Here is a 15,912-nt window from a genome sequence, read left to right as displayed (position 1 = left end):
CTGATATATATATATATATATATATATATATATATATATACGTTAATTTTCTTGAACACCCATTCCGAACTGTATCAATTTTGTTATACACATATATTTCAGGCAATATAGAATTAAATTAATACCCATTTAGAACTATGCTCATAATTGTTCCATTATATAAAACTAATTAAATAATTGTGTTTCTCAAAATTAATATTTTTTTTTTCAGTGTAGCTTGGCCTACGTTCCACAAGAAGCTTGGATTTTGAATCGCACAGTTAAAGAAAATATTTTGATGATGAAGCATTTAATTGAAGAAAAATACAACAAAGTGTTAGATCTTTGTTGTTTAAGACCTGATATGGAAATTTTGCCAGCCGGTGACAACACCGAAATTGGTGAGAAGGTAAATTTCCTTCCAAATAACTTAAAACTATGTGGTCAAATTGCATAAATTCAAGTTTTTTTTTCATTGTCACTCTAACACGGGTCACCTTGATTTACTTTTTTCCATTATTACATCCGAGGATGGATGACGTAGTTTTACGTTTTTACTTGAATTTTTAGTTCTCTGCGTTAATTTTTCACTTATGCTAATTTTCCTACGTACCATTAGTAATTATACTATCGAAGATGCTAAAATCCGGGAAATTTTCATATGCTTTACTAATTAATTAACAAATTATTTATGACACGGGAGTCGAATTTACGTAGTTCAACAAAATTAATTCGATTAATAATAAACGAAAAGGTAGGTTAATTATTTTTAAAGAATTTAATATTTAATAGTGTAATTATTTAAATGCTAACATTTATTTGGAAAAAGTAAGTAACTTTAATGCCACTTTTTCCGATTCTTATATATTAACTGATAGCAAGATTTACGATTTAAGTTTTGATCACGAAAAATTTAATTTATGACGGTTTTTAAAACTATGTGTCAAAAAATAAATCAGGACACAGTAATCTTAAAAAAAACTAATTTTTTCACAATATCTGCTGCTGGTTTACACTGAATAAATTTTATATACCTTTTTCCTCATACATTTTTTGGCTTTTGTTTTTTTATATATACATTTTGGTCATAGAAATATTAATTCCATCTGACCAGAATACTGAAAACCATAAGTTTTATTGTTTTTTTTTATTCACGATTTCTATTTGGTTTTTTAATCTCTAAACTATGTAGACATTTTGGAAAATATGGTTTCCATTGTTTAGTCGGCATAATGGGAGAAATTGCGATCCCATTTTTCTTGATTTCGACTTCCTCTCATATTTTGTCTCTCAAAAATCCAAAGCAGTCAAAAATAGAAATGATTATTATGAGAGAGTACGCTTTTTACCTGATTTTGTTAGTTCAAATACTGTCTGTGCAGTTTGATCATCGAAAGGGAATTTGTGACGAAACGTTTCTCACGTGGTATGGCGTCCTATTAAACCATGATGATTGCATCTTGGTGCTTGGAAATTGAATTATCATTACCCAAGTTTATTCAGGACTTTGTTATCTTTTTATTTCTGCAGTGCACTTCTTAAATTAGATAGTAACGAATTGAAATATGTTTACTTGTACTACTAATTTCTGGAACTAAATATAAAAATACTTTTTAAATTTTTTTTTGTGATATGTAGGGAGTTAATTTGAGTGGCGGTCAAAAACAGCGTGTCAGTTTGGCGCGTGCTGTATATCAAGACAAAGAAATTTTCCTTCTAGATGACACACTCAGTGCAGTGGATGTTCACGTTCGTAAAGCACTCTTCGATGATATCATTGGAAACGATGGATTACTGAGAAAAAAGGTAAGATAGTAATAATTTATTAGTACTATTTATGAGGAGTCTCCACACGGTTTTTAGTCCGATCAGACCACTGTGAAGGATATACACTTACCGAACGAGTCATTTAATACTGAATATAGTTAAAATAAGAAAGTGGTAGCAAATATATGACTAAAAATTTATTTTATTTATGAATATTATTGGTTTGCCTTATTCACTTGTCAACCACTTCAGATTCTATTCTCAAATATATAAGATAAATCTCTCTCAATTACTTTTATAAAAGGTTTTGGATTCATGCGCACAACTGGTTCACTTTTTAAACAGCCTGAACGGACTCTTTATAAAAGACCGTGTGGAGGCTTCTTAATGTAGGAGGTGATGGTTGAGCTTTCACACGGTATTTTAAAAGTAGTCTGCGCAGACTATTTAAAAAATGAACCAAGTTGAGCGCATGAACCCAAATTCTATTTTAAAAGTAATTGAGTGAAATTTATCATACATATTTGAGAATTGAATCTGTAGTGGTTGACAGGTAAAAATGACAAACCAATCCTATTCATAAATTAAACAAATTTCTCGACATAGATTTGCTCTAACTTTCTTATTTTTACTAGATTATGTATTAAATGGTTCTTTCGTTATATAGTGTGCCTTCATAGTGGTCTGATCGGACTACCTATGAGAAACCGTGTGGAGACTTTCAGTAGTTGGAGGCGTTGGTTGATCCCATAATCATGTTTAAATATCTAAACTTTTGTTAAATTCTCAAGTTTTGATAGAAATTACGACTTTTTAATACTTATTAGTATTACGTAAAGGAAAAGATCAAAAATTGTCAACTCAGGTACTTGTATCTATTCAGTTCTATATTTCATAGCTAGCTCTTACGATTTATAATTTTCGCTTACAGACTAGAATTCTTGTTACCCATGATGTGTCAGTACTGCATAAAGTGGATATGATTGTCAGCATGAAGGATGGCAGAATTGATGAAATCGGCTCTTATCAAGACTTGTTGAGTCAAAATGGATCTTTTATGGAATTTATTCAGGAACACACGAGCCAAAAGAATTTAGAGGAAAACACAGATGAAAATAAAAAGTAACTTTTCATTTGCAGTTCTTATTACGTTATGAGCTGTGCTCTGCTGTGCGCAGCTAGTTTTTTTTTTCAAAATGGTAATTAAATTTGTATTAAAAATTTAATTTTTATTGAAAAAAGAAGAATTAGAACAAGTTATTATTATTTTTACTATGTTTTATATTACTGATCGACGCTCCATTTTTAAAAGAAAATCGGGCCTTGTCTTTCCCTTGCTCTTAGGAATTACTATTTTTATTAACACAAGTTCAACATACGTATGTAAAATTAGACAAATTAAATCATTTTCATAATCATATAAGTAATTTCATACCCATAAAAATTCCTTAAAATTCCCAAAACATAATAGATATATAAATAAATGAGTCACATACAAATCATATAATAAATAAATGATATTGTCTTTATCAAAAATTTCATTGCTGCTCAGGAATATTTTTAGTTATTATATTTTAAAAATTATTAAAATTAAATGTTTATTTATTTTCGTTCTGATTTTTCATTTATTTTCGTTTTTTTTTTTAGATTAGAATTTTCGTTTTTTAGAATTTAGAATTTCAGTTTTTTCTCGATATCCATAGTAACTTTATCAACGATGTAACTTTAATCTGTTGCAATGAAATATTTACATTTGTATCTATATTTACATTTGCATCAATATTTACATTTGATTTTTAGAATGCTCTGCAGATACATATCAACTGATTCTACTTCTTCAAAAACTTCAGATGATTTCTTGAGTAAAGAACAAAAATTAAATGCATCTTTTGACGCAAGAGATGCAGAAAAAACGTATCGATTAATTGAAGATGAGAGAATGGAAGTTGGGAAAGTAAGCATCCGAAAAAAAATTTTGTATTTTATTTTTTAAGATAGGAAAATAGTTTTCAATTTAATATTTGTAATTAAGTATGATTCTTCTGTTGATGGATAATTTCTCTAAAAAAGAAATATAAAGCCGTTGCAAGTAACAAAATATTTTTATAAGATTAAATGCATTTACAAAAAGGAAGGGAAAAATACGATGAAGTAAATAAAAAAAAAGTTATCTAACTTTAACTAAATTATATCAGATTTTTTATCGGGAAATTTTGATTTTAAAGTTTTCTTCTGTTACAGTTTTTTTCCTGCTGTAACCATTCAAATTTGCTTTTTATCAGCCGACTGTGATTTCTGGGAATCATTCCATATTGAAAAAAAGTTGATGATTTACTTAATAATCTTTCTGGAATCCCATCTTTTCTCAATATTTGGATATCATTACTATTTTTTTTTAAATCTTGCGACTGGGAATGTCCACCAAACCACACCTCCAAACTTTTTTCTTCTTTTCTTTTATTATTTTGTTCAAGCTTATTTTACTGTCTCCGTTATTTCATTCACATGGCACGAGTTTGTCTCGTAACTTTTTTACTGTCATTTAATGTTTGAACTCAGATGAAGTGTTATTTAACAGAATTTATCCTATTTATGGATCAGAAACTATAATGTGCTTATTCCTATACTTCCATCAGTGCCTTATTCACACTGTTTTGCTTTATTTTGCGTATCACAATGTAAACACTACCATATTTTGAATGAAACGTCTACATGTGATTTCAGAGATCTTGCAATACATTTTATCAAATATATTTCAGTTTTATTCGATTTTTCTAAATATATATTTCCCGTTAATGCAATCAAAAATGATTTAGAACAGTGTTTCCCAACGTGGGGCCCACGCCCCACTGGGGGGCAATTTGATTGTTAAGGGGGGCAATTCAAAAATGCACTCGACACGAGTTGAACCCTTTTGCTCCGGGCCGCATATAAACTCTCTTTACACACATAGTATCCCCAAGAGATTTTGAGCTCGCTGATTGGCTTTCTCGGCAACGCCATCTGTGACGTTATGACTGTTTCATTTTGCCATGCTTGTTATTTTCAGCATAGATTGATTTCTATGCTCCAGCTTTTGTGTACAAACTTGAAATGTCAGTTTTTTCAACAGAGAAACTGCCTTCTTCATTTANAATTCTTTCGACGAGACCAGAATATCAACTGGGTTTTTGGCGTCGTCAAGTTATCCTCCCTGCGGCAGACTCCGCGTGGACTTTCAAACTTCAAAGAAAAATTTTGAAAAGAGGACAACAGTAAAGTCTCTATTTACTGCTCACACTTCAACTCATAATCGTGTTCTTGAGGCTAGTTATCAAATTTTTTTATTCATCGCTAAATCTGGAAAAAATCATACTACAGGAGAGAATTCATTAAAACCGTCAATATCAGCATCTCTTAAAACTGTTCTTGAAAAAGATGACAAAGATGTAAAAGCTATGCCACTCAGTAACAAGACTGTTACCAGAAGAATAAACTAAATGAGTGAAGATATTGAAAAACAACATGTTGAAAAGATGAAAACAAGAAAATTCTCAGTGCAAATGGATGAATCAACTTTGATAGACAGTGTGGCAGTGATTTAAGTTTCTTAAGTGAAAAACTAAATTTTTTAATATTAAAAATTATGTATATGTTACATAGGGGGGCATAATAATTTTAGAATGGCTTAGGTGGGGCATGGCACAAAAAAGGTTGGGAAACACTGATTTAGAAGATTTGTATTAATTACTCATAAAATTATTAATCTAAAATTAAAGTTATATTGCAACAAGTTTGCGATAGCTTTGATAAAATTTTGACTCGCACTAGCAACCAAATCCTTTTTTTTTTTGTAATATTAATTCAAATGGTTCCCAAATAGAGTATCCTATGTTTTTAAATATCATAGATTATTAAAGTTGCCAATTCAGCGTTATCTTCTGTCAGAAAATGAACTGAAAAGATTACCATTTCCAAACATTCTACTTACTTATTTAGCACCGGTGATTTTCTTTCCATATTATGACATGACATATTTCAATAGTAACGCTTTTTGCCTAGTTTTCTGTTAAAGAGATCTCCGATCCTTTTTCAGTATATTATGCAATCAAAAATACTCGGATCATAATGGTGTGTTGGTAAAACATTATAGAATAAGTAGTTATTTTCTATTACAGGTACATCGCCATGTGTATTGGACTTACATGAAGAACATGAGTTGCCCTTTATGGGTTATAACTGTATTTGGATTTGTATGCTACGTTATAATGGAGGTAAGTTGTTTATTAAAAAAAGTAACATGCATTTTAGAAACTAAGTTTAATTTAAAACTTATAAAATACAATTCATTCAAGCTATTTCGCAGAAGGTACTTTATGTATTAATATTTTCAAATGAATATAATTTTTAGTCAAGTTTATTTTTTTAACATTATTTACATAAATATAGCAAGCGATACTAACATTCACTACTAAAATTTCTATGGCGGAAGTTAGAAAATGTGTCATAAATACTTTTGTTATGATTAACTATGTTTTTAAATAAATATTTTTCGGTGAAAATTAATTTTTATAGGACTTCACTCAGACGCAGAAGACTCATAAGACACATAATATTAATGTAACTTGCCCTAAGACTGAAATTCAAAAATGCACGGGCATTTAATGAAAATTTCCTGAAAATGTTAAAGAGCCTGACTTAATGAACTTATATGCCTTAGAATTTTTTTTTCTTTAATTGATTTTTTTAAGTAGTTTTTGAGACCCAAATCGACGATCATTTTTAAGAGTGTTCATCAAAGTCAACCTAACTTGCCAACACTAACACGTGGCAACTTTAAGCGTACAAAAACTGTATAAAAAGTGACTGTATAAGTCCTCTTTTAGAAAATACGTAAGCAAGCAAAAGAATTTAAAAACTAATTAATATAATTTGTGTATTTTTTAGTTTTAGAATTTAATAGATAATTCTAATTTTTGCTTTGTATAGATAGTTTTTTCTCCATAGAGCCTTTAAATTTCGATTATGATGTCAGGTTTTTCGAAATAAATGTATTAAGATTTAGTAACATTTAATAAAGTCATATTATTTAATATTTTGTCCAAAATTGCAAAACCCAAAATAATATTCTTTTCGCAGTGAATCTTTTTAAGACATGATGTCGAACTGATAATTCCAGTGCATTGCAAATGCCTCTGCTGTTCTACAGTACTTCAGGCTAATTGGGAAAATTCTCAGTAATTTCTAATATGCCTGATATTTATTAAACTAATTACAATAATCTTATATGACTATAAATAAATTAGAAACGTGCGAAAAATAACACAATCGGACTGAATTTGCATTGGCTTATTGAAATGAGCTTTTGGTAAACCTATTTACATTAAGTCTTTACTATATTCTTGACTTATTACAAACAGCCTGAAATAAATCAGGTTATTTAAGATGTACTTTCAAATTTGCATAAGGTATTCGGGCTCACTGCAATTAGCCAGAAAAGTTTCAGGCTGATTAGAAAATACTGGAACCCTTCTATAATTAGCTTGTCACAGGGCAAAATAACTGAGGCTATTTGCAAACCGCAAAATTGTTCACCAAGAAAGAATAGGTAGTACCGAAGAGTTATAAAAAACATTATTTAAAATGACTTTTTTCTAAATGATTGGTTTTTCTTTTTAGACCTATGCCAATATTTGGTTAGGAAAATGGACCACAGATCCTAAAGTGAACGGAACACATAGCATTTCATCCACAACGTATCGATTGGAAATTTATAGTGCGTTAGGCTTAGGACAAGGTAATGAGATACTTTTTAATATTAACGATAGATAACTAAATTTAAATCAGTGTTAACTCGTCATTGGATTAATAGAACTAAAAACAAGCCTATTTTTATATTCCTTTCAATTACTTCAGGCAAATTAGCGTAACTTGGAAAAAGTATTACAATATTTCAATTGAAAAATGAAATTGTGATAAAAATTATTGTTTGCAGTCTCGTTAAAAATGTGCTCTTCCATAAATAGCTTTGTTGCATTAATTTCGTCGTTTCTTAGAAAGAAAGAAAATCAAAGTTCTCCGTTTGCTCGCTGCACGTGGGCTTCGGTAGTCTTTTCGGTTTTCGAAATATTTTCGCTGTTTATTTTGATAGAACTAAATATTCGACTGTAAGACGATGATTACGGTCAATCATAAAAAGTATCAATATTATAACTATGCTTCTCGCCTTCAGAAAACCCATTTTATTAGTTATGAAGGTACTGTTTTTCAGGTGGCGTGAGCGCAACGGACGCATTTCTGATGCGCGAAACTGGCAGCTTTCAGAAGACTTGGAAATTTCGGCGACATCTTAAAAGTTTCCCTACGAGAGAGTTTTACTTTACTTTATTTATAAAAAATTGGGCACCTGAGCCGCGCAGCGTCCCCTATCCCTTACATCTAGAAATTTACATAAGTTTAAAGTGATAACATTTTGAATTTAGCAGTCGATGTGGTTGCTAATACAAAACTACAAGCACTTTGCTTGGGTAAATAAACATTTAAATATCGAAATTAAATTTGCACATATAAATAAAAGCATATAAATATAAACATAATTTGAAATATATATACATAGGTTGACATAGATAAATATAGTAGATATAACATTTGAATATCGAATCTAAATTGACACATATTGTCATATATAAATATAAACATAATTTGAAATATATATACATAGGTTGACATAAATAAATATAGTAAATATAACATTTGAAAATCGAATCTAAATTGACATATGTAAATATAAGAGAAATATTGTTCATTAAATACAATAGAATTTGCAAAAGAATTTAACTTGCATAAGTTGATAAATATATATGCATAAATTGGCTATATTATCAGAAAATAAAATTTGATGTAATTTAATTTAACATAAGTAAGAGTCTATTGTGAAAAGCTCAGTGAATTTAACTTGAGAGTCTTGAAAATAAAAATAGAACTCACTGGGATTGAGATGTTTCCTCGATGATCTCTCTCAGAAGACGGAGCACTTCTTCATTTTTGAGCAATTCCTTTAATTCTTTGATTAATGACACTAATCGGTGAGCAAGTTTAGGTGTCGAATTTGATGTTGCTCGAGGGCTCCTTCTGCTGGGGCTGGTCTCGCCAGTATAGTTGGCTGTGTGGTTTTTGTAACAATTACAACATTTTGGAGGAGTTATTCTGTCTTTGTTGCATTCATGAGACCTTTGGTTTTCAGCGCATTTTACACACCTTGCAGGTGCATTGCAGTGGCTTTGCGTGTGTCCATAATTTTCCTCCTCGAAATCGTTCGATTTTGATCGGGATCTGCTGTATGTTGTTGACTTTGACTACTCTATGATGATTCACCGTTGATGCTAGGATTATGAGAAAAAGTGGAAGGAGTCGATAGGCCTCTCCCATTCTCTTCTTAAACTGCACTATTTTAAAGGCTTCAATATTGTTTTTCTGTAATTCTGCATTGATGACATCTTTATCAAAGTCCATAGGCAGGTCCCGGACCAAAACCTTAATAAATCTGGCTTGCGGTGTTATTTCAGGTTTGCTGGGCGGATCCCGTACTTTGTCGGTAACCTCCTTAGGTTTTGTTGTCGGCAAGGTAGTGACGTCATCTGTTGATTTATGTTGGCTAGAAGAAGGACAGCTGTTTGTAGACATGAGTGTAGAATTATCTTCAATTGTTTTGACTGCATTTTGCCTCTTCTTCCTTTTTCTTTTCTTTGCTGGTGGTTCTGTATTATTGTTAATATTGATGTCCGTGCCAGTTTCTATGTTCGATGTTTTATTCAAGTTTTCATCTTTATTTTCCATGGTTAAGTCTGCAGTGCTTGGATTAGTTTCAGTCATTATTGATTCGACTTTAATGGAGTTTTCATTCATCACCTTGTTTTCTTCTGCTTGAAATTTTTTCCACTTCCATCTGACGTGATAAGCTGCATTTGTCAGTTTTAGGAAGTATGAGTATTCATTGTCTCCAGGGTAACTTGATCTTATCTGAATGAGCAGTTTGCTAAGTAATTTATCTAAACGAATCAGCTCCTCTGTATCAAACTGAGCGTAAAACCTACGAGAGAACAATAGAGTGACGTATCATATGAACTTTCGAATCATTTACATATAGTGGTGTAGAGAGTGACTTTAAAAAGAAAAACATAAAAAACATAAACTTAGCTACCACTCTTAGAGAGCTTTGGTTGCTCAAGATATAGAGCATTCGCCTTCTAATGAGGTGAACTGGGTTCGAATCCCAGCGACGGCTGATCGATACGAATTCCACACCCGTCTCACACCAACAAGAGTGTTGACGTAAATCCTCAGTGGTAGTGGTAAAATATCCTCAGAGGTTGTCGGTAAAATATCCTGAGAGGTTAGAGTGCCGTAAGGCTAACCGGGGCAGGTTCTTGTGATTTTCCTTTCCATGCAACGCGAATGAGGGTTAGTTTCATCCAAAAGTCCTCCATGGAAGCAAATTTCTCCCTATACTTGAAACAGGAGTTCCATTGTCTTCCGAATTGGGTTCAAAATTACAAGGCTAAGGAGTTGAACATAAGTAGTCGTGAACCCAAAATTGAAATGGCTGCTCATCGACGGTTATAACTGCCACTATAAGAAATGTTTTTTTAAAAAGCTTAGGAAGTTGGCTGCCCTGTCTATGTAATGGTGATAAAAATCATTGTAAATCAACTTTGTGAAGCAAAGAAATATCTATTAACGTGAGCATTTTGTTGCCAGTTTTAACATAAACAAATCTCTCACAAAAATCAAGAGGCTTTGTGTCTTTAAATAAACATTAAAAATATTTGTATGTGGTAAACAACTGTGATTTGAATAGTTAAAGGGCAATGCAATGATAAGTCACATTTTCCAATAGTACGAGAGAGCATGTTCTTATGATCGTTTTTGGCGCAAAACACGACAATTTCCATGCACGCAAAGCTTTGCTAGTGTCTATTTTGTCTTCTATTAGTGATTTTTCAACGCTTTTTAACTATCTACGTCGAAACAATACTAAGCACCAGCTTGATGAAGAAATATCGCTTCTTGGAAAACGCCTCCATCACTATATTCATCACATTTCTTCATTTAAAATAGCGTTAATAATTAATATTTAACAACTTTTTTTTAAATTTTTTTTTATTTATTTTTTATAATTATTCATTTATTTTTTATTTTTTTTTTACCAGTATAAGCTTATTCTTTTATGACTTTAACAGATTAGTATAAGATGAATCGGTTGGTGGCGCGTGAGGTACCCTACATATCCAGCATATTTAACAACTTCATAATCTCATTCTTAATTTTTTTTCATACACTCCAGAATAATACGCAATAAAAAAAATTAAGTACCACTCTTTTTATTTTTGTTTTAGCAATTTTCGTCATCATAGGAAGCTTCTCTTTAGCACATGGAGTGATTACAGCTGCAGCTCGATTGCATAACAAAATGTTGAATAGCCTTATAAAATCTCCGATGTCTTTCTTCGATAGTACACCAATGGGTAGAATTACAAACAGGTTTGCCTTATTTTTTTATTACATAACTTATTTATGCACAAAAAATATGTTATCCTTTGCCTGTCTTTTAACCGAAGACATTTCTATCAGGGGTGGTTTTGCATTCAAATTTTTCATTATCAATTATCAATATTAAACTAATTGTTAAGTGCAATTGGAAAAATAGTGTTCTGTTTAATCAAATTATTTTGTTAACCCAATCGAATATAATCTATTATATATAATTCTGTTACATGGCTCCCAAATTTTAGCTGTATTTCTTTTCCGCCGGTGGCAACGTTTGCTTTGTTTTGTTTACGTTTTGAAAACACCAAAGCATTCAGCCTTTTAATGATGTGCTTCTGATCTAATATATATAATTCTCTTACGTGGCTCCCAAATTTTGGCTGAAGTACTTAGTACAACTAAATAAGATCCTTTTCACAACACTTAAATATTTACTTTATTTTCTTTATATATAGAGAAAACAGTCGGCAAAGAATTCTGTTAGGTTAAAAAACATTTCTCCAAAAAAAAAACGAATTCTAAAAGAAATAAAAATAAACAACTTAAAAAATAAAAATGCTGTTGCCAGCCATAGAATTTTTTGTAAGTTAACTTGGCAACATAAATCAAAATGACATAGAAGCGCAACTAGATCAAAATTGAGATACCTGAGCGCTTGACGTAACAAATCCTTCAATTCTATAAGTGTTGTATCGCCAAATGCCCAAATTAACAATTGTGTTTTTAAAAAAATTCTCTCTCTCTCTCTCTCTCGACTATCCAGAGTACTATTTCATATTGTTTTACAACACATGGCTTTAACACTCTGGTGGGAAAGACTTTCAAACAAAACTTACAACTGTTACTTTTCTCAGCAACTGAAATTTAGAATAGTATGATTAAGAAAAATATGTGAACTGTTTGCAATTTCAAATTAATATTGAAATTTACAGGCTTAGAATTTTCTACAGTGAAAAGTTTTCGGAACTTCAGTATTCAAAAAAGTATACAAAAACTAGACGTTAAGAACGAATCCAATGAGCGAGCAAAGCGAGCATTGGATTGCAAATCATTCCGAAATGAACTGCGAAAGCAGTTCCGGGGGTTCGCGAGCGCCAGCGAGCAGGGGGCGAAGCCTCCAAAGATCATATAATTTTAATGTCACTTTATAAACTAAGAAAAATATTTTTTTTATAACAATTTAGGAACAAAATCATAATTAAGGTACTTTTAACTCAAAGAAAAATAAATAAATAGTGGAAAGAAAAAAGTGGTTACCAATAAATCTAGTACCATAGAATTTCTGTGATGAAGTCTATACTTAGTTTTATTTACTTCAATATTACGTTTAAAAAATTTGGATATCTAATTGATCTACACACAAAAATTATTTAAACGACCAAATTTGCTTCTTCAATCTTTTTAAAGTTAAATTGTCAGAGACCAGATGTCAAAGGAGTAGTCAGAAATCAAGGTGACTTCTTGGTCACTAATTTATAGTACAGTGGACTTAAACGTCTAGATCTATTTTTTGAAGAAGTTGTAGTAGTTGGTCGCAGTTATAATTCAAGTTATTTTTCTTTTAACCACTTGGAGACGAGTGAGTCATATTTACATTATAAGGGCGGTGATAATCAGGGTAAAAAAGATAAAACTATTAGCCAAACTATGTTAATATCAGTTTATTTGTGGTCGGGGTAATAATAGTTTGCTTTATTTATTTCACCACTACTTAGTTTAGATAAATACTTTGCTAACAGATAAGTTATATAATTACTCTTTATCCAACCTTGATAAGGGACTGTTCAAAAAGTACGTACACAATAATTGAGAAATTTTAGCCCCTCCCCCCCTTTCGTACATTACCGTACATAAAGTCATACTCCCCCCCCCCTTAGAGTACGTACATTTTATTTGTCTACCCCCCTTTTTCATAAAAATTAAAATAATTATGTTTTATATAAAATTAAATATTTATTTAAGGAGTGTGTAGGAAAAAGTCAAATTTAAATTTGGTGTATGATTATAATGTACGTACTTTGTATAATATCTCCCCCCTCCCCATCGTACAAACTAGAAAATCCCCTCCCCCCCCTTCGGGATGTACGTACTTTTTGAACGGCCCCTAAGACGTCAACTCATATTCTCACATTAGGATCTTAGCGCCCTACTGCATATAGCTACACAATCAGAACTCAATGATTATCTATCTATATGAATACTCCCTTACTTCAAGTTAAAGATGATTGGGAAAAGGGTCTGGGGTGCCCAAATATTTAATATAGTACCAGAGATGCCAACTGCTCCGGACAGGCCAAAATAATTAAGAAAACGGTAAATACCTACAAACTAAATTTTGCAAATATTTGACTGTTTTTGCTTGCTTTTTCAAAGGTATAGCATTAAATAACTATTACAAAGTAGTGAAGTATATAAGCCTACAAAATATTTAGAAATAGTGGTGGATAAAAGTCTACTAAATTGAATTTATTAAACCAAAAATCACAATTGATAAACTACCACTTGAAAATATTTATTTGCTGTCTGGAGCAAGTTGGCATGTCTGTAGTACATGGATTGGATTTATTAGATTTAAATTAAAAGCAAAAATAAAATATCTACCAGTTTTTAACTGTTTTAAACATTTTTATATTTATTTTAAAAATTAATTGTTGACTATTTCTAATAAAAGTTTTCTAACTATTAAAGCCTTCTGCGCAACTTATTCATATGTTGAGCGGAAGCTATGATTATCAAAAGTTGAGAATAGCAAAATTTCAATTGTTTGATTACTTTGAATAGTCTAATAGTTAAAACTCTCCTCAATCGAATCAGTATGTTCAAAATTGACCGGAAATTTTTAAAATTATAACTTAAAATTAGCTTAACCCTTTCGCACCGACTGTCACAAATACGTGCCAACATGAAACCGTATCGATCAGAGTAAAAATATAAAACTGGTAACCGAAGTAGTTCTTAATCAGTTTATTTGTGGGTAATGATAGTTTGCTTTATTTAATTCACCACTATTTAGTTCGAATTAAAAATTGTGCAGTTACACTTTTATCACATATGGATTGGATGTGTTAGATGTGAAGTAAAAGCAAAAATAAATCTGTCAAATTAGCTATGCCCAAATTTAAGCTACCGCTTTTTATTTTTTACCATCCTGATTTTGTACGAATAAATTTATGACGAGCCCGTCCTGAAATGGTTAAAATTTAACTGAACTAAAGCAAAAGGTCAGTAATCAAGTGTTTTTTTTAATTTAAGAAAATGTTAAACATGAGAGAGAGTCGTAAAGCTGCTGGAATGGAAAATCGCTTCCTGGTTAGGAAGTTTTCACTCTGTATTGTCTGCTAAATTAAAATAACTCAGCCTTCTTCATTCTTGGAAACTCTCAAGTCAAGTATAAAAACAGACTTGTTATTGTTTGGGCGGAATGATAACCAGTTTATTAACTATAAATAGTTCCGCTTACTATTATAAAAATATCGAAAGGGTTAAAGTTTTCAATCGTTGATGCAAGCAGTACATATCGGGAAAAAAATCATTAAAGTTATTAAGTCATTACATTTTACTAATTCATTAAAATTTCCTTGCAAATTATATTGCATTATATATATATTTATCTAATATTTCTTGAATAAATTAAAAGGCAGATGGAATTAATTATCATTCACGCGAGAAAATTATCTGCTTTCTTCGTATCAAAATTCAACTAACTACATTTTACGAGACGATGAAGTTAACTAAACTTTTTTAACTATTAACTAAAGTTTCAACAATGAAAATCGAACAAATTAATTACCGGTTTCGTTATTATTTTTTCACAATGTATTAACCAAAAGATTTTTTTTCTGAATTTTAAAAATTTCAGCTTTCTGATTTAACTAAGTTCCGGGCATTAAAGCAAACTATTACTATAGTATTACAACCATTGAACGCATTATTAGTATTATGACTATAAGTACATACAAACTCTTATAATATTATTTATTGTAACGTTCAGTTAGAATTATTTGATCAGTTGAATTATTGAGAGTTTACAAATTACTCAATATTTTCCCCACAGGTTCAGTTCTGATTTGGATATTATAGATACTGAGCTCTATGGTCAAATTGATGGTTGGTTAAATTGCATCCTTTATGTTATTGCATCCTTCTACATGATTGGAAGAAATGCTCCCATTTTTCTAGCTTCTCTTCTTCCTCTTGGCGTCCTTTACTATATTTTTCTCGTAAGTAACTTTCTAAAAACCTAAAGTTATTTAATTTCAATTCCACTGAATGACTTTAAAATGAAAATATAAACTTTTCAGAAACTGCATCTGAACACTTATCGGCAAATCAGAAGATTGGAATCTACAACAAAATCACCCATCTACAGTCAGTTGTTGGAATCTATCCAAGGAGTGTCTTCAATTGGGGCATACAAGGTGCAAGAAGAATTCATTGAAAGTTTTGAAAATAAACTCAACAACCATATGGTTTGCTTTTCATCTACCATAGGAAGCAATAGGTAATTGTCTACTTCTCAATCAATTAAGGAAAAGTTTCTGAATTATGATTATTTTAATGATTTAAATGCGTGTATAGCAAAACCATCGCGTCAGAAGTAAATTACGAAGCTGTGACGGAATAATATATAGAAAATATTTA

At 30.9% G+C, this 15,912-nt stretch overlaps 1 protein-coding gene across 1 annotated transcript in view; it reads left to right on the top strand.

Moving 5' to 3' along the window:
- Positions 1-15,912, top strand: part of LOC107440461 (multidrug resistance-associated protein 1) — a gene marked incomplete in the record, with an annotated part of 56,196 nt that overhangs the window by 27,244 nt on the left and 13,040 nt on the right. The window contains 9 exon segments of the mRNA XM_071185973.1: positions 212-388; positions 1,618-1,785; positions 2,678-2,868; positions 3,547-3,700; positions 5,904-5,999; positions 7,405-7,522; positions 11,121-11,265; positions 15,326-15,491; positions 15,573-15,772. Of these exon segments, the coding sequence (XP_071042074.1) occupies positions 212-388; positions 1,618-1,785; positions 2,678-2,868; positions 3,547-3,700; positions 5,904-5,999; positions 7,405-7,522; positions 11,121-11,265; positions 15,326-15,491; positions 15,573-15,772 (1,415 nt within the window).

The sequence above is a fragment of the Parasteatoda tepidariorum genome, chromosome 9 (genome assembly GCF_043381705.1).
Source record: "Parasteatoda tepidariorum isolate YZ-2023 chromosome 9, CAS_Ptep_4.0, whole genome shotgun sequence".
Lineage (NCBI taxonomy): Eukaryota > Metazoa > Arthropoda > Arachnida > Araneae > Theridiidae > Parasteatoda > Parasteatoda tepidariorum.
This window is presented reverse-complemented; position numbering and strand designations above follow the sequence as displayed.